Below are 20,369 nucleotides of genomic sequence, written 5' to 3' on the forward strand. Positions count from 1 at the left end.
AATTCCAAAAAAAAATTGGAGAGATTTTTCACTAAAATAGCCCTACGCCATTAAATACTGCAATGGCTAATTGAGATCAGCGCTAATATGAAAAAAACATCCATTTTCATCCAGAAAACGTGTTTTAACGCAGAAATCGAAATTCAAATAAATCTACCCGTATAGCAAAAAATCCACTTCGTAAGAATCTGGTTGTTTCATGTTTTTAGGTAGCTTGGTTTTGGAGATATGAACGGTTTTAGGAAAATCTTTCCTATTTTTTCAAGCCATTACGCAACGTTTTTCACCAAAATGGCAGAGAGAAAAGTTGTTCCTTTTGATGAGTTCTATTACCAGTTAAAATTAATGCACTTATTTCAGAAACACCCTGTATATCTAATTTTTACTCTTAAAAATGTGTTTCTTTCAAATATTTATACAATAGCTCTACTTTCATTTACGAACACATACATCAAGATTTTAAAAATAGCAAAACACAGGTCTTTTAGACTACTTTCATGAACCACTCGGTATAACTACGTAATATTTAATTAACGGTAAACTTGCTTATAATGCGTAACGCATAACATTTAAAAAAATAAAATCTCTGTTTCACCACTCTCAAATGTTAATAATTCAGATAAACCAGTTTTAATTAACGTTTTTAGTTTATGTTAATCTAAAAATACTTCGTCACTGGATCGGCCCACATCTAGAATAACAAACGTCTCCGATTGTTTTGTGGTTACTACTGAAGATTTTAGCAACGTTATTATCTCTTGCAAGTCAAATTTATCACAAAGAACTCATTCAAACATCGTAACAAATAGGAGCTGAATTAACATAATAGTAATAGATTAATTTCTGTTTGATTCTCTTTCGGAATATTCGAGAATTTGGAGCAATTTGTAAGTAAATATACATTTTTCGAACTGTTTGTTTACTTTAACCCTAACAACATGAAATTTAGTAATTATGCGGCATTCAACGATAAAATTAGATGACGCACCTAATAGCAGGCAACCAACAATACACCGTAAATTATAATACTTGTACGAAGGGACGGTGAATCACCGTTTGTGTGATTCAATTAATTATAATGAACCTTCATTGATTCAAGCATGGAGTTGGTATAGTATATTTACTGTCTGGCCCAGGAAAATATAAATATGGTTCGCAATTTCCGTAATGGACAGAGGGTGACTAGCGTGGGCGATAAGATTTAAATGATATCTTTCTTAATCTCGTTTATCTGCATTGATAACGTTATATCAGGTGTTGTTTACTCGACCCACAATGTGTTTTGAATTTTATCGGATTTAGAAGCAAGGATGACACAGAGCTCGAGTAAAGTAGTTCAATGGTTTAAGATGAAATAATTATAATAATTAAGAGTGCGGCTTCTGTACGTTTAATTAATAACACACCCACACCGTCTCGAGTTAAACTTTAAGCAGGCTTAAGTTTCCGTTGACTTGAGCAACAGTTCCGACAATGGATTTGGTACAGTGAGATAAGAGTTTATTTGTCGAAATGATTATCGAGATAACACAGTGATGAATAATTGGTAAAAAGGATAAAGGATAAAGTTCTTGTAATCGGGCGTGTCTGACGTTTCGCCATTAGAATAAGTCACTTCGCGTGAATCGCTCTAAAGTTGAGTCAGTTGGACTGTTGTGCGGTTCCCATTCCACACCGCAGTGACGTCACGCAGGTATTCCGCGTCCACTTACACCTGTGTTATTGTTGGGCGGTAATATGGCGGTTGTAAACGAGCTTAAGTTCAAATTAATCGTACTGTTGTGTAGTGAATTTGTTTGTTACGTGTTGGGACAATATCAACCGTACGGGAACGTCCCGTACGACCAACAAAATCCGTACGATCAATACAACAATCCGTACAACATACCAAACCCTGGTGACAGAGACTACAGGACTTATGTTTACAAGGGTAGGCGGTACGGACAACAGAGTAATTACTACAACAACAGGTGGCGTCCCGGAGATCCCCGAATCCAAGGGCAGGATGAGCACTTCTTCTATGATCCAGTATGGGAACAACGAAAAAGAGGTCATTCACTCTATGTTTACTTTTAGCTAGGTAACGAGGAGCCGATACTTCCCGGCATATTGGGGTCTTGGAGACCCGACTTGCAAGGGAAGTTGCGGTCGCAGACGAAAGACAGAAAACGGGATATTTTCGTGACAACCAGTCACGGCCAAGTCCAGGGATTTTTGGTGTACTTGTTTGACAACCCTGATCCCGAGTCTCTGTACAGGCCGGGGAGCGAATTCATTGAGAGGGAGTATGGAACGACTGAAGTATATCTGGGGATCCCGTACGCCGAACCCCCCATCCTGGAGGGCAGATTTAAGGTATGTTTGCACTAGTTGACACAGATGCGCCCATAACTCGCCAAAAGCCCCCTAGATGGCACAAAGGTTGGCAGCTCTTGCAAGCGGTAGATTTCGGACCTGCTTGTCCCCAACCCGCGAGGTACACCGGGGCCACCAAAGGCATAAGAGACATGGATGAAGACTGCCTCTACCTCAACATATACAAACCACCGGTAAGTCAACCGAAACAAGTGAAACTCTTTTGACGCGACCTTTCAGACGAAAGAAGCGGAAGTTGGGCAGCGCTTTCCCATCATGATTTACATCCACGGGGGAGATTTTATCAGAGGGACCTCCAACACTTTCCCAGGGCACATAATGGCGACTTTTTACAATGTTATAGTCGTGACGATCAACTACCGCCTGGGTGCTCTAGGTTTCATAAGCACTGGCGACGTCAACTCGCCTGGGAACTACGGGATTCTGGATCAGGCCATGGCCTTGAAATGGGTCTACGAAAACGCGGAGTATTTCAACGGCGACAAAGACAGCATCACTTTGTTCGGCCCCGGAGCTGGAGCAGCTTCCGCGGGTCTCCTGATGGTGGCGCCACAAACGAAACACATGGTCTCCAAAGTGATTGCGCAGAGTGGGTCAGCTCTAGCCGACTGGACCTTCATCGGGGACAAATACCGCGCCCAGAACACCAGTAGAGTGTTCGGTAAATTAATCGGATGCAGTATAGAGTCGTCGTGGAAGCTGATGAATTGTCTGAAGCAAGGACGCAGCTTTTACGAAATCGGAAACTCCGAGTTTTCTCCGGAGGTGGGGTTGTTTCCTTGGGCCCCAGTGATGGAGATGAACATCACGATGCCGCACTACGAAGGGTGGTACGAGCAAAACTGGCACTTTTTGCCAGAAACTCCGGAAGAGCTGATCAAAAAGGGACATTTCAACAGAGGACTGAAGTATATGTCCAGCGTGACTCTACAAGAAGCGGCCGCTTTTATCAGTGAGTACTAGAGAACTCGTGGACGCGCGGTAACGAGTATTTTTCAGCTTCAAACAAATCGCTCGAGCCTAACTTCATCATAACCCAGGAGTTTTTCGATCAAAAAGTCAAAGAACTGGTCCTGCGCTACAACTACACTCTCAACCCCAACGGGACTTACGACGCTATAAAATACATGTACACGTATTGGCCTGATCCCACCAACAGAACGCACATCCGCGAGAAATACATTCAAGTAATTTTCTCCTCTCCAATCGGTCTGTCATATTTCACGATTGTTTTGTAGTTGCTCTCTGACTTCTTGTACACGGCACCCAATGACAAAATCGTAAAACTACTAGTAGAACAAGGCGTCGAAGCTTACATGTACGTTTTGAACACTACCGTCGAGTCCTTCAAACTGGAGGAGTGGAGGAAAGTGCCCCACGACATCGAACACTATTTGCTCTGTGGGGCGCCTTTTATGGACGTCGAGTTCTTCCCGGAAGGTTTCACCCGCACGCAGTGGACTCCCAGCGACAGAAACATGAGTCACTTCTTCATGAAGGCGTACACGAACTTCGCCAGATACGGCAATCCCACCTACACGCGAATCTTGGGGATGCATTTCGACATGGCCAAACATGGCGAACTGAAGTATCTCAATCTGAACACAACTTATAATTCGACCACCATGTGGAACTTTAGACAGACCGAGTCTGCCTTTTGGTCGATGTATATACCGACGGTTGTTGGCCGCTTGGTCCCCACTTATCCTCCAACCACCGAGGTAAGAAAAACTAAAAGGGGTGACGTTTTGTAAGTGGCAGTTTTAGTACTGGTGGGAGCCGCGAGCGCCGTTGCAAATTGCCTTCTGGAGCATGTCCGCGGCGTGTCTTCTGCTCGTCGTGCTTTTGGTTGTTTGCTGCATACTGTGGAGAAATGCAAAGAGGTAAGAAAGGTAAAGGAAACAGTTTTTACAAATGTGGGATTTGTAGATGGTTTCCTTAACAACAAATAGCATTAACAAAAACTAGACGAGTATTTTTGAAATAAAGACAAAGCGAAATGTATTAACAAGAGAAATTATTTCAAAAATACTTGAAGGGTGTGGTCTAAACTAATACCTAATAACTAATGGGTGTCCAGAATTCAAGAAAATTTATATAAAACGTTTAAACCTAATTAATTTTACATAAAAGTTGTTAATTTTATAAAACACGTGAGTACATACCACGACCTGGTGTATTATAACCGGCCTGTCCTTTTCATTAATGCGTTATGAAGATGTTTCACACTAAACAACACTAAACACAAAAACAACGAATAATAAGCAAAACATTCACGAATATCATTTCAAAGCAGCAAAAAACAAGGAGTTTTTTGACTTCAAATTCAAAATGTCATTTGAACAAGAAAAATTCTCGGTGACAAAAACTTAAGATGAATAAAATCCCCAAAAAGCGCGCGTTTATTAGCGCTCTGCGGGGATCACTCAAACTACACTTTTGAACAAGCCGGTTGTTTTACATCACGGCTTCCTAGATTAATAAGAGTCGAAGCCTCTAATACGGCTGGTCGAGTTCCTTGAACTGTCTGTTCCTTCAAAAGCCAAAAGTATAGTAGCGCCCTCTACCAAAAAACGAATATTTTTTTAATTAAATGAATGAAAAATCGTATTAATGTTTTTTTTTTCTATCAATAATCTACTTTTTGAAGTAGTGTATGTAACATACAAATTACGATTCTTTTTAAAATGAGATTTGTACGCGGTTAAGCAGCCAAATACACAAATGTATAGTGGCGCCCTCTCAGGAACAGAAAAAATGCCTGCAACTGATGAACTCGACCAGCCGTATTAGAGGCTTCGACTCTTATTAATCTAGGAAGCCGTGTTTTACATGTACCGGCTGATCAAGAAGGACTGTTTAAGTTGTTGTTTTGTGGGTTTATTTGACAGGTATCTGACGTAACATTAATAACGACAAAATGGTAGGTTATTAGAGTAAAAATTTACGGCAAAAAGAAGTCAAAGTTGGAATTCGGAATAATAATCTAAAAATTAACTAAAGAAAATTCTTGAAGTGCTCCCCATTTTGCTCTAAACATAAATTAACTCTTCTCTCGAACGATTCATCGGAATGTTTAATTTAATTTGAAATGTCAAATTTGACTTGTCACTGATGCGGCTGTCAGTGTGAAGCCGTCAACAACCGGAAGTTAAGCTTGTTTGACACGATGCTAAATTTTGTAGAAAATTTGTTAGAAAATGAGAGAGACCCTCGATCAGGACCAATGAACGATCAGGATCATAGTCTGTCTTTGTCAGATCCTGATCGTTCATTGGTCCTCTCTCATTTTCTAACAAATTTTCTACAAAAGTTAGCATCGTGTCATACAGCCTTTACTCAGTTGTACCATTTAAACATAAAATTCAGCATTACCAACTTAAACAGTCCTTCTTGATCATCCCGTATAATACAGCAGGTTGTGGTACATACTTAATATATTTATAGAGCACACCTTTCCAAACATGCAACTACGAAAAACATTTTTCTCTACCTTCCTAATTACATCATTCATTCCGATGTCTCATTATTCGTTAAAAAGCTTACGATTACGCAAATTAATTTGCATCAGTTTATTAAAAAAATGCCATGATCGATAAAGCATCAAAGTGCGTGTTCACACCACTTGGTGGCGCTGTCTCTTAGCTTGTCACCAATAATTTGTAAACTGGCTTAACTAAATGATTTTATTCATGCAGAAAAGCAGATATACGGAAGATGTACTTGTGAGTACATTGTTTTTACTCATAACTGAAAAAACTTTCGACTGAATTGTTTTATTTGTTAGGCAATCTGACCGCTACTACAACGACGGAATCATGGTTCCCGACACTGACACCGAAGAAGGTATTGATAACGCTCGCGTTACCAACGCTTACGAATACACTGAAAAAATAAGAACACCAGTAAGTATGCCTGCAAGGACAAACAGTGCTTCTTCGTTCCGGACTGAAAGTGGCGTTTCTTTAAAGGAAATGCAAGGTTTCATGAGTAGTAGTCCTAGTGAGGACTACCCAAGGAAGGGCACGCCTGTTTTTTCGCACAGACAAAAGAAAGAAACACAGTTCATGCACGGTGTACCACAGACTGATGTTTGATTTGATGGGGTGAATGTTACACCGTGTAGCCACTCGCTCTGTTTTTGCCATATTGTTTCAATTTATGAACATTTAAAGCGGCGTTCTTGATCACGTGAAGTATTTTTATATGTTATAGATTTAGACATTTTTAATAAGTTTAAGTATGACGCTCTAAGTGCTATAACACCAGCTGTGTTCGTTGAGAGATTAAAGCGAAACATTCCAAGTTGTCCGTCCACGACGTTAACATGTTAATAACTAAAGTATTATGTTAAACGTGAACTATTTTATAATGTACCTATACAGTTTTACATGTTGCTAATGTTAAACCTACTTACTTAAGATGTTAGAATTATATTAAATGAACAAACATGCAATTTTTCATATCATCTAATGGCTTTACCAAAGAAAATTCAACAATTTTACACCATGACTACACAAAAAGAGTTTTCAAATTATATCATATCCATTAAAATATAACTGTACAGATCTCATAGACTTTTTAATAAAATTTTTGTACTTGTGTTAAATTTTTTTTTTTGTTTGATTCATTAATTTTCCGACAATCCTTTCCCTCTTAATATTACTTCCACTTGGCTTTAATTTAATTTCCAAATATAGAAATTATCGATTTGTTTTATAGTAGATAAACTTTCAGCTAAATTATGATTTTATGAAAATGAAAAAGACACGACGCTGCCTTGAGCAGTGAGCCTCAAGGGTTATGAAACTTGACTTGTTTTATCAGTGGCGCCCTTTTAGTAACGGAGCTCTTGCCTCCAATCCCAAAACATTCCTTCGCTACTTAGCACATTTCAGTTTTGTTCTGAAGTGTCACGTAGAACTCTAGCAAAAGGTTAAAAAAACGTTTGTCTTATTAATTACTACTCAAAAATATACCTCTGCTTTGACTCATGCTGATATACAAGAATGTTTACGTTATTTTGGTTAAATGTTACTCATCTTTGGGTAAAACAGGTCTGTTGTAAGATGACATCACTCGACTTCTATATTAGCATTAGAAGATTGCGAGATAAACAGAGATGGGAAGATACAATAAATAAGAAAAGTGAATGTGAGCGGATTTGTACCGTCGAAGAGAACAAATAAATAAATAAATTTTATTTTTAGCAAATATAACCTGTATCATAACAGGACAAATAATATCGGGGGAAATAACCTGAGAATTTGTTTTTATCTTTATGGTCGTCAAAAAGCTATTTGTGTTGTTACAAACTGATTGTCATCAAATATTAACAGGCTGTGTTTACACTCATGAGATAAATCACTAATTAAAAAATATTTCTTAAACACTTGAGGGCGTCAAAAGTTCGAATGGAGATGCGATTTCAGATTATTTTCTGAAAACACATTCAGTACATACTCACCAAGTAATCCAGTAAAAATATTTTTTATAGTGTCGAATATGTATTTTCCTTCTGCATTTTTTGACATCCATAAGAAAATAAAATTTTAGTTTATATAATTACATATTTCTTATAATTACTTACATTTTTCTCAGCACATTCTCTTCTCTTTAAATAAAACAATAAAAAAAAAACAATTGGACACCGCCATTTACAATACATACCTACTTAAATTCTTCTCTTTTTTGATTTGTTTACAAAAATCAAAATATTCAGTTTATATACGGCTTATAAAGTAAAGTAAAAAGCTAGAAACACCCACGTAATTTTTCTAATACATAATAGGGCGTATTCTGTACCTAAGCAATACGTTAATTTTTAGCGGGTGTTAAATTTTGGCGGCACGTTAAAGCCACTGGCGAATTACACTTTAACGTGCCGTCAAAATTTAACACCCGCTAAAAATTAACATATCGCTTACAGAATACGCCCTAATAACTGTTATTTATAACGTTAAGTCTCTTAGGTCAGGTCAGGTCAAAATTTAACACCCGCTAAAAATTAACATATCGCTTACAGAATACGCCCTAATAACTGTTATTTATAACGTTAAGTGTCTTAGGTCGTTTTGAATGATATTGAAAACAAGTTAGGTACATATTAAGTATAGTGAAAAAATTTTAATAAACAATTTTCAATGTCAAAATTAAGTAAAAAACCACTCTGTACCACCCTAGAATGTGCACATATGGACCAGCTGTATAACAATTTGACACCCAATCATAGTTAAGGTTATGTTTACTTCACTTCCCGTACCTTTCTTCCGCGAATTCATTTTCAAAACAAATTGAATGAGAAATTAGCAGAAATCTTTTTCGAATTTGAAATAAATTCTCGCTCATCAGGGCGCAGGCTCAGTTACATAAAAAAAATGTTGACACTCAGTGTAACTAACCGTATTCTCATGAAAATCACTGTTTGGCTCATACCAACATGACAACGTTTTGACAATTGTTTATTAAAAAATTTCAATTATAGATAAGAACTTCTTTTAAAAATACTCAAAAACAAATTTGATTTATTATTCATTTTTATAGTTGCATTTCTTGCTTCCTGGTATCGTTTTTGTGGTCAAACATACTAATCAAACAAACTGTTAAAAGGAATTATTAAAATGTTAGCGGTATTCTCAAAATACACATTATATGGGGTGATTTTTCATAAGTATGTACATATTTCAAATCTAGCCGGATAGAGTATAATGTAGTAATTCATATCCGGCGAGACGTCAAATATATATAAAAAATCACCCGGTACAATATGATCAGCAAAAATAAAGAGATAAAGACGGTTAGGGAAAACAAAACTTCTGAAAACGTACGACGTAGCTTCACTGATACTAACGTTCTTGACGAAAGAGGTTTGCGTAAAGTCCAACGAACAAAGTTGCGTATGGCAAATCCAGTCACAATTTTCTTCGTATCTATTTCGAAAATAGGGTTTTATTATGATTAATTCCCATATACATCAAACGTGCGTGTTCAGCCAATCACAGCACTTGCTTTCATCCAATCAAAAATGTTTATCGCGGTTAAAACGTCCTGCTACTCTGTCATTTGTCGAAAGTGATTAAAATTGCATGCTACTCCTGTCAGATTTTCAAATTGTTTTTAATAATTGTGTTTTTAATTACTATAAGTTTTATAAATAAATAATTAACGTTAAAGTTTGTATTGTGGAATTAATCTTGCCAAAAATAACACGACCTGATTTTTTATATAGTCTGATAAATTTCCCAATTTTCACTTAAACATTTTTGCTTTAGACAATTTTACTCGTTGAATTTGGGCATTTTTTTTAAACCCTCGAGCTAAAGCTCTCGGGTCCAACTAGAATAAAAATGTCCAAATTCAACTCGTAAAATTGTCAAAGCAAAAAGTTTTCGTAAAAAATTAGGTCTTGTTATTTTACCTTCGAATAATTTGTGTTCTCCAGTGAAAATTAATTTTTAAATAAAATTCTCATAAATGTCAAAATTGACAAGTGACAGTTTATTAAGTTACGCCGCACGTTTTCAGAAATTTTGTTTTCCATAGCCGCTCTCTTGTTCGTCGATCACGTGTTTTTAAAATGTTTTAATCTGCCAAACAAAAATGAAACAAGAATTGTACCTTATAAATCTAAAAATCTTATAATATTTACTACGCTGAATGCCTTTCTTCTAATTACGTTTCTTAAAGCTTTTGATACATGTAATTAACACTTTAATAGAAAATCAAAAATTCTAATTTATAAACAACTTAGATAATAATTCGCCTAACACCATAGTGATTAACTTTTATAATAAACATTACCTATGTGAATTCAATACATAAATTTAAAAGTATCACTCTTCGTTAATTTTCGTAATTTTCAACAATTAAACCAATATTGATAAAAAATGAAGTTTCGGTGAGCGTCTATCACAAGTTCTAACTTTATTGATTTACTACTTGGAAACTAGATTTCAGATAAACGCCATTTGTTTAAGGTATTGAATATTACTGTGTAACATATTCAAAATTCAGATTTCAATCTTAATCGATCCGTCTAAAGTTATAATACCATGCCTTAAAATAAATTCGGAATTAGAGTAGGCTATGATTTTACATATTATGAAGTTGGCAACACGCAGTTTTTAAAAACAGCACAGCAGTGACATTTGACAGCATAGTACATGTGTTTATTCTGATTGTGACATAAAACTATTGATAACTGTCAGTGCTAAAAAGTCTACCAACCGTTAATAGATAAAATATATAAATCACAGCCTACTCTAACTCCGAATTTATTTGAAGGTACGGTATTATTTCTGTCATATCATTAAGACATAGATAAAAGTAAATTTGTTACTGTTCCTGGGTGTACATATTATACTACATATACTCTTTCTGGTCGAGTACTCGATATGTCCTCATTAATCAAGAAATTTATTACAAATTAAAAAAAAATCTGGTGATTTATGAAATAGAAATTTTTCAACTCAAAAAATGCGTCTTTTGTTCTTTGTGAGCATCTAATGTCCACCAAAAAAGCGTTCAATCACAAAAATAATGTTCAACCTATCACACAGCCCTTATCTCACCAGTTTCTAATGTTTTCGTTTTCGTATTGATTCTCGACGTGCCCGCAAAGATTGAATATTGTAATTTCGCCCGGTCAACTAGCTGATGAAAGGGTTCCGCATGAACACGTTATCAAATACTTCCCATTCTTCGGAGTTGGAGCTGGCACAATTGTACAGGGCGGGGCGTTGAAATTGTGAGTAGACATAAAGGTAGTATCGCTTGCGAATTTACGAGATGAACGCTGCTATTTTGACACGTTACGATAATATATTACACATCAACCGCAGTCCGAGTATAAAGAAAATTTACTTGGAAACTATTCACGGGTTTATTTCCACTACACGGGTGTAAAGTTTAATAATGTTCGCGTGGGCGCGGGATGAATGCAAATACATATATTTAATATCATAGTTGTAGGACATCCACCGGCGATTGCACCCAGCGCGGTTGCCCCTTTCTTAGCTATTATGAAACGCATCGCAAATCGCAACATACCCATTAGGTTGTTCAGTGTAAAACTACTCGCGCAAGCATGCGGTGGTACTCTTTGATGGTCAGTACCACACGCGTCTCTCGACATTTCCAAACCGCGACCTTCGCTCGCTGATCACCAAAACGCGATCGACCACGAAAAAATCATTTGGAACTGTGACCGAAGTGATCGTGATAGTGCCCCAAGATGATTACTCTGTACAAGACCATCAAGGGTACCGCCAAACACAAGAGGAAACGCGAGACCAAAGGGTAACGCACACCAATTTTTTTTCACTTGTCGAACCACCAATCGTTAATTTAATCTAACGTTATCTGTTTTCGATAGATGTGACGCAAACGTTGTGCAATTATTCAAAAATGTAATAAAAAATGAAAGTGTGAAACGTGGAGTGAAGCAATCGATTAATTCAACAAAACAAAAATTTTTATTCGCCCTAATTCACATTTGTATGTGATTAGCTGAGCGTGGCTGTTCACATGTTTGTGCAGGTACTGCCATTTAGAACCGTACCTCAGCTATTATTAAAATTCCATATCCGCGACATTTAAATGTGAAGGTAGACCCATCAAGTCGAGTTGCAGGAGAATTGCAAATAGAATAATCGTTGCCGGCGGAATCACAAAATTTTCGTACTAATAATTGCGGATAACAGTAAGAACGCAGTTAGAAATTACAGGAGATTCGCGACCTAGAAATGGATATTAGCAACAATTAAAAATTCTGGCGAACTGTATAAAAGTGCTAATTATTACCATTATCATTTCAATAACCCACATGCGAGCCAACTCAATGGTACGGTATAAAAATTATGTAAAATTACAACACCGAATCGTCTTAATCATAAATTCATTTTCAGAATTCTGTAATACGGGAATAAATAAATAAATACATTTTTGTACTTATTCGTTCTGGGCAGGTTTTTTTTTTATTTCACGCAGATTCTGATTGATCGTTGCCGACAGAGAAAAATAGAAATTCATATTAATTACGGTGAAACACGGCACAACTGGTAATAAATAAATTTGAAAGCTATTTGTCATAGACTGTTGCTCAAGTAGTATGAAGCCGCACACTAACAATTTCTAGGTGGTTTAGATAATTTATTGGACCAACATAATAAGCGGAGGTATAATTATCTGTTTTCGTTTATATGGGTCGAGTTTATGATAATGGAGGTTTTTAGTTGAATACGATTTCAATCGAGCGAGACTTTTTGTTCAGAGTTGCAAATAAAGATCTAAAATGTGTTCAGTTCTTTTCATGTGAAAAGGTGTTAATTGTGCCGACATAGTTTCCTCAATCGTTTTAGATGAAATTAGATTTTACACTCTGCCGAGGAGAAAAATTTCTTCGTTGTACATATTTGCTTAATCACAAAGTCGTCCAACATCGCATCTGTGAGATAGTAATACAACAATCGATCTAATTATTTCCACGTGTTCTAGCATTAATTTTCGTGTGAATAAACAAAAACGACTTTAAATATTCAAATTGTAGAAAGAAATGACCAAATTTAAATATATACACATATTTTTAAAAAATTAAAAACTGTCTCGTCTCAATAATGTCAAAAAACAGACGATAATAAAAAAAATTAAGAACTTAAATTAAATTTTAAGAACCAAATACATAATTAATGTCATCGGAAACCGACTTATCGCGGAATCAGGCGATTCAAAATCAAAGAAATATCTTTTCGAGAGGATTTCCCTTGCCATTCAACGTGGAAACGCTGCAAGCATTCGGGGCATTTTTCCAGATTCCGCAATATTATCGGAAATTTTTGTATTATAAAACAAAAATGTTTATGTAATTATGTTATTAATATAGATATTTCATATTTTAAATACATACTTTGTATTTGTTATAATAAGATTTTGTTTTACTCTTTGTATCCAGAAACACACTGGAAATACCTCAGAATAATTAAAACGAAAATGACCTGCAGATATTTTAGAAATAATATAAATATTTTGAATTTTTGGACATTGCTTAATAATAATTAACAAACCAAAATAATATTATTTTAAAATTACAATACCGGGTGTCTGCGTTAAAAGTTTGAAGGAGTTTATCTTTGGTGTCTAGAACACGATAGATTATGATCAAACTTCTTAAGTACCTTTCTGCAAAAAAACGACAGATTACAAAGGAAAGTGAGATATTTGATTTTAAAATTTAAAAAATGGAATATGTAGGTACATATTTTTATCGAAGGTAAAATAACAAGACCTAATTTTTGATCGGATAAATGTTTCAATTTTACGAAAACTTTTTGTTTTGACAATTTTACGACTTCAATTTGGGCATTTTTATTCTGGTTAGGCCCGAGAGCTTTAGCTCGAGGGTTTAACCTTTGAATAAAAATGTCCAAATATCAACGAGTAAAATTGTATAAATCAAAAGCGTTTAAGTGAAAATTGGAAAATTTGTTTTACAAAAAAATGTTTTAATGTGTTGAACTAATTGGATTAAAATTATGAAAAACCCTAAGAATAAATCTTATACATATTTAAATTTATAATAGGAGTATGTAATATTTTTGATAAACCCATATTTTTATATTCATTTCTCCAATAATAAATAATAAATTGATGCTTTTTTGGTTAGATGTTTGTGCCATTAACTCTATTAGACGACCTTGAAGAAAAATAAAAATATATTTTTTTACCTTTCTGCAAAAAAACGACAGATTACAAAGGAAAGTGAGATATTTGATTTTAAAATTTAAAAAATGGATTACGTATTTTAATCAAAGGTAAAATAACAAGACATAATTTTTTATCGGATACATTTTTCAATTTTACGAAAACTTTTTGTTTTGACAATTTTACGACTTGAATTTGGGCATTTTTATTCTGGTTAGGCCCGAGAGTTTTAGCTCGAGGGATTAACCTTTGAATAAAAATGCCCAAATATCAACGAGTAAAATTGTCTAAAGCAAAAATGTTGAAGTGAAAATTGGGAAATTTATTAGATACAAAAAATTAGGTCGTGTTATTTTGACAGGATTAATTTCAGAATACAAACTTTAACGTTAATTATTTATTTATAATACAGTTATTAAAAACACAATTATTAACTGTACACTTATTAAAAACAATTTGAGAATCTGACAGGAGTAGCATGCAATTTTAATCACTTTTGACAGATGACAGAGTAGCAGGACATTTTAACCGCGATAAACATTTTTGATTGTATGAAAGCAAGCGCTCTGATTGGCTGAACACGCATGTTTGATGTATGTGGGAATTAATCGATTAGAAAAATCGATTTGATTAATTTAATACCAGCAAAATTTCAAAATGTCAAAATGGGTTTGAGAATCGGCTGTAATAGTGTTTTAATGTGTTAATAAATGGTGACCGTATTGAACATTTAATTTTATTAAAATTAGGGCATTTAATACCCAATTATTTTGAAATTGCAATAAAATTCTTGTTTTTTTTTTTGTTACTTGTTATTGTTAATCTCATAATTAAACATATTTCTGCTTTATTTAGACTTTGAGTGCTCTATTTGTTTGTTTTCATTATCTAATTAAACAAACATGATTTTTTTAAATCGATATTTGATTAAAATTTCCAATTTTTAAACATCAAAGTCAGATACATATCTCAAAAACTTTTTTTATACAGACAGTAAAAAAGATATTCTCCATAACAATTTGGCATTAAAAAACAATCCTTTCATGTTATCTTATTTTAAAAATGTACGTTATATTAGTTATTTTGTTATTTACAACACAAGTCCTATTTCGTAAAAAAAATATTATTTTTTTGTAACAGTCCAGTTTACTCCTTTGAAATAGTTAAAAACATCAGCACAGCAATATAAAGGGTGTATTAAAAATGGCGCATAATATTTATGTCACGAGAATCTACGTTGAATACCAAACAAAAAATTCTAATTCGAATTTGGTCTTAGATGGATACTTTTTAAATTATTATGAGTATCAAAAATGATATTAATGACAATCCTATTATTTTCTGACTTTAATCAAGTTCGAAAAATAACTCTAGCTTAGTAAAATTTATAAACATTTAAAAAAATTAAATTACAACTACACCAATAATAAAAATGGTGAAATTAGTGCTGGAATTTATATTTTACTTGTTGAGTTATGTGTTATTGATGCTATTTAACTGTATTTCTTCATTAGAATCGAAGCAAATTTCCAAGATTGGTAATAACTCCATGAGCAGAGGGTTAATAGTAAATTGGTACTAAAGTTTTTTGATTCTATTTCATCATAGAATCATGTGATGTAAATGTATCCGCCATTTTAAATACACCCTGTAGAAGTTATTATTTAATTTTTTCTATTTTTGTTCAATATTCATACAAAACATGTGTTATTTGTGTAACCATAAAATAAATAATACATTTATAGAATATTTTTATTACATATTAACAACACTACTATGCTTTATTAGAATATTTTGCAAAAAAGTCTTTTACGTAAAATTATGAAAAACCCTAACAATGAATCTTATACATATTTTTTAATTTTTGATGAACCCATAATTTTTAAATTCATTTAGCACATTTAGCACACGAATGACTGATATTATTGAATTTGTTTCATGGCTATTAGATTATTTTCAAATTTAAATACAAATCGTCAATGTCTATTACCAACCCACGCAAAAGTCCCTAGTCTAATATGAAAACTGGAGTAGCCAAAATTTCAGGAATTAGTAAAGCAAGTAGATAAAATACTATATTACACTCGTTTAATAAGACGTATTATCACACTCATTCCATTAAAGCTCCTCGCTACGCTCGTCGTGCTTTAAACACATTAGTGTGATAATAAAGCGTCTTATTAAACTCGTATATGTACTACTATTAAATTTTCTTTTTCATACACCTGTGAGAAGAAAAAATTCTAGTAGTACATATATTTTTTATTAGGTACTCAAATAGAAAAACATTTTGAATTCAGCGTTTGATAAGTAAATTGCGAAAATGATGATCCGTTGATAGATTAAAATCAATAAAATAATTCACTTTCTAGACCGTAGGAATGCGTACATTTGCATATCTAATTACCAGTTAAAGCAATAATTTTTGGACTGATGGTTTCCAATTTTATTGCAACTTAAGTACAACATACACATTTTACACCATTACAGTTTTGAAAGTTTTTGGCGAGTACTTGTTAAAGATTCAGAAACATTTCAGCTATGGCCATAAATTTAATATTATTTTTTAACTGTAGAAAGCTTCCGGAAAATATAAATTAAAGTTTTCACCTTAATAAATTGTATAACCTATAAACATTTCAACCGCGAAATAATTGCAAAACTCAAATGAAGAAAAATTACTGTCTTCTGGCTCTTTATTTTAGATCATCCAAACAGATAAACAATCTTGTAGAATTCTATTAGACGAAAACCCGCCAGCCAAAAATACATCTACATAAACTACCTAGTTATACTCTCATGTTTATTCATATTCTTGTTCCGTAACGTGGGGACAATAATTTATTTTGATATCTCACCCATGGGAACGTGCTACCTCATATTTCGTAAACAATTTCGTCCTATTCCCTTGTTCCCGTCTAATTTATGAATTTGTTGTAAGCTTTTACACGTCGTAAATTTCATCTGCATCCTGTACCATCTCGAGATTTTTTCTTAATTTGGAGGCGTCCAATTCCCCCAAACCGCGAACTATTTCGACAAACTCGTTTTTTGTTTACAAAATGATTCAGAAACGATTTGAATAATCCGACCGGTGGGAATTATTTTTAAACAAAACCAGAATGTCTTTGTGAAACACGAGCCCCAAGCTCTTGTATACACAACTTGGAACTTAACTTTTTTCAACCAAAAAAAAAAAAAACCCAATCACGAAATAAATTCGTTGTATCAATTCACCACGAAGTGCTCCCGCAAACACATTATTTTTTCAGTGACCGTTATTAATCGGAGGCGGTGGTTGAAATATAGAGGCCCAGTAAGAACTCAATTTAGAGAGGCCACCAGGTTTTTTTGCAACTGGAATCATTCTCGCTGTATTAAGAACGGTGAATTTGAAAATTTATTGTGCGGGACGCGAAGGGCGTACAAGCATCAGTTATGACTTGTTCTTTCGAACACAATTTTAGACCCGGAGGTGAGAATATACCTGACGTATGCACATATCGAACCCTCTCAAGAATTCGATGGTCAACAGCCGCAATCATGCCCCAAGAATTTAATTGCATCTCTGTCTCGATAATGACGAAAGTGATTGAATCATTGACAATGTTGCAATTTAAGCAGAGTACCGGGATACATGATGTTATAAAAATAAATAGAATCCTTTCTGTCGTCTCCACTTTTATTTTTGTAACCTCTAAAACCTGTCCAATTTCTATAATGGTGACCATTAAGTCGACGTTATTTTGTGCAAGAAAAACAAGTAAAGTCGTGTTTAAAAAATGCCGAATCTCATTCCAAGCAAAAGTCTTGCAGAGCGCTAATTTATAATATTTGCGCGTTCATTTTATACTTATGTAAATCTGGAAGGCGACATACCAGATGAATTCCTGCACCGCAGTATTTTTCACCGGTGCCAAAAAAATATTTTGTGGTAGGTGGAGTATACAAAATCTATAATGCAGCACAGTGAAGCAATGTACGGCGCATACAATACACATGAATAAATAAAAAGGGCATTGACGTGTCACATACCTTCAAAAAATTTGAACGTGTGCCATTAGAATGCTTATCTATCCATCCCGATTCTGTTAGTATTCCGTCGGTCAAGCTGATGCAAATCGCGCAAATTTGGAAGATTAAAGAACTTATTGTTTGCACACGGACAACATAAACTCCAAATGTAAACGATCTGCAGTAGATGTCGCATATTTTCGAGATGAAATCACCAGAGTGCAATGCACGTTTTCCGATACATTTTCGAACAAATCTGTGATTTACTCGTGGATGATTTTGTCGTGGGCGTCGAGCGTCATCGTTCAACTTCCATCATCCAGAAATTCTAAAAATACCGGATTCGAGGATTCTTCTACGTCTTAATCATCGGTGGTAATGTAAAGGTCGCGGGCAGAACTGTTCATTGTGGAAGGACGGTCAACGGTTTCCCACTCTAATAATAACAATGTTCACACCGGCATTTTTCACAACGTGAATAATATTTTCAACCGACTGACCTTTCGATGCGAACACAATACTGATAACGATGATCCGCAGAAATATTTTCGATCATCACTCCAGCAGCGACCAACAAATAAAGCTTTAAGGACCTCGAGAAATTTTACAATAAAAAATATTGGTGTGTCCATCAGGATATGTAATTCCTTTCGATGCGACTGCGCTTAACGCTTTGATCATAATGTTTAATACATAATTATAAAGCTCTTTGCACATGTTTTATGTGCGGCAGTTAATTCGCCCCGCCAAGAGCTTTCAACGTCCCTATTCAGTCCGCACTCACCTCCGTAATTAGGAATCTCTTCGTATCTGGAGTTACACGCATTAGTCCTTGAGAAATGGTTGTTTATTAGAAATGATTGCCACTATTTACATGTAATACAAACAGGCTTCTATTGTAGAACGGCAATATCAAAATTAGTTCCACTACATATCCTTCGTAACTAGCCTTGTTCAGAAAGCGAATCACTTCTCCAGATTGCATTCTTTATACGCCGCAATTATAGCAGAATTAACGCAACTGAAGGATCCCCAAGAAGTGTCACTCACTGGTTTAAGATGCTCCACGAATCTGTCACGCCACCGATCAAATACACTGTCCGCAATTAAAACTTTTACATTTGTTGTACAATTTAGCACAATATTTTTTGCGAGGGATTAAAAAGATACAGCGCTTTTGATACCGGTCACGTAATGCCAAATCAGGTGAGTATGGGAGTCACATGATTTGACAGAGCGACAGCATCTCTTGTCTTGTTTTCTACAATTGTGGAAACTGGCAGAGTGCGAGTTGCCAAAAAGTTTGTAAAAATGAAACGAGTTGACAGTAGTAAATGTATGGACATTCCTTTGCAGCAGCAGACACGGTGTGCAGTCCACATAAATCATTGGCTGTTCCCACTAAATTTAAAATCCCATAATTGCATAACGACAAATAATTCTGAATCTGTTATGAAGTGATAAAAATAAATTTTGGTTTGGGTTTGGTGCAGCGTTTCAAAATCAACGTTGCACAAGTAGAGGATGACACACTTTGGAATTTTTGTTGCGAGTGTAATTGTTGATAATTGCATTTCAGTGTGTAAATAAAATGTTGATTGGTGGGAGACGATGAAGCGTAAAGGCCCTAGAGCACAAGATAATGATTCTCCTCGTTTTTGGTCGCGTCGGCTCTAAAACCACTTTCACTTAGTCCAGTGACCAACTTGGGCAAAATCCTACCAGTTTTATGTTCATTACCACATACCCTAGAGGGTCCGATTTCTTCAAACGTAGCCCAAAGAAAAATGCACTCGTCGATTGTTTTGATTTTTTTCCAAACGCGCATTCTTGCCTTATAAGCGAAACAATAAATTTAAATTGATACTTTTGATCTGTTTATCTCTGCAAAAACATTTCGCCTTGCTCTCCAATAATATATACCAAAGAATATGTGTCCTAATCGAAAACTCGTTTTGAAGATGTATCATGCAAAAAAGACAAGTACTCGAGTTCTTTATGTAGGTTTGTGCGTTGCGTTGACCCCAGATATTTTTAAGCACGAGCACTTGCACTTTTCAAAAGCGAAGAAAAAAGTCCTTTTTGCAAATTTATTGGATTTAGTCGCGCGTTTCGCACCGTACGATATCAAGTTCTTCGCGACGTGTTGATTTGTGATTCGATCATTTATTTTAACGAAGTGCTAATGTAAGCTTGAAACAATTCCGTTTACCAAATTTATATGCGTTAAGCCCTAAATCAACCAACAGACTGATTTACATAATTCGACCAAAAAGGAAAAC

The 20,369-nt window shown here is 34.8% G+C and overlaps 2 protein-coding genes across 4 annotated transcripts in view; both read left to right on the plus strand.

Annotated features, from left to right (window-relative positions):
* Nucleotides 1-1,272: 1,272 nt before the first annotated feature.
* Nucleotides 1,273-6,985, plus strand: Gli (carboxyl ester lipase-like protein Gli). Of its 3 annotated transcripts, XM_069061392.1 has the most exons (9): nt 1,273-2,028; nt 2,077-2,355; nt 2,403-2,549; nt 2,596-3,328; nt 3,376-3,563; nt 3,615-4,097; nt 4,144-4,259; nt 6,164-6,281; nt 6,348-6,985. In XM_069061392.1, exons 1-9 carry the CDS (start codon nt 1,738-1,740, stop codon nt 6,471-6,473), a joined length of 2,481 nt encoding a protein of 826 aa, XP_068917493.1. In that variant the 5' UTR covers nt 1,273-1,737; the 3' UTR covers nt 6,474-6,985. The 3 variants fall into 3 exon arrangements, with proteins under 3 accessions (XP_068917493.1, XP_068917494.1, XP_068917492.1); XM_069061393.1 differs by lacking the exon at nt 6,348-6,985 and having other exon boundaries at nt 4,144-4,268; nt 6,164-6,304; XM_069061391.1 differs by having other exon boundaries at nt 1,274-2,028; nt 6,164-6,985.
* A 4,454-nt stretch (nt 6,986-11,439) lies between these two features.
* The window catches only part of exp (expansion), a 36,691-nt gene continuing 27,761 nt past the window's right edge, over nt 11,440-20,369 (plus strand). The window contains exon 1 of the mRNA XM_069061395.1: nt 11,440-11,673. Within this exon, the coding sequence (XP_068917496.1) occupies nt 11,609-11,673 (65 nt within the window). The 5' untranslated portion in view covers nt 11,440-11,608. The remainder of the gene's footprint in view (nt 11,674-20,369) is intronic.

The sequence above is a fragment of the Tenebrio molitor genome, chromosome X (assembly GCF_963966145.1).
Source record: "Tenebrio molitor chromosome X, icTenMoli1.1, whole genome shotgun sequence".
NCBI lineage: Eukaryota > Metazoa > Arthropoda > Insecta > Coleoptera > Tenebrionidae > Tenebrio > Tenebrio molitor.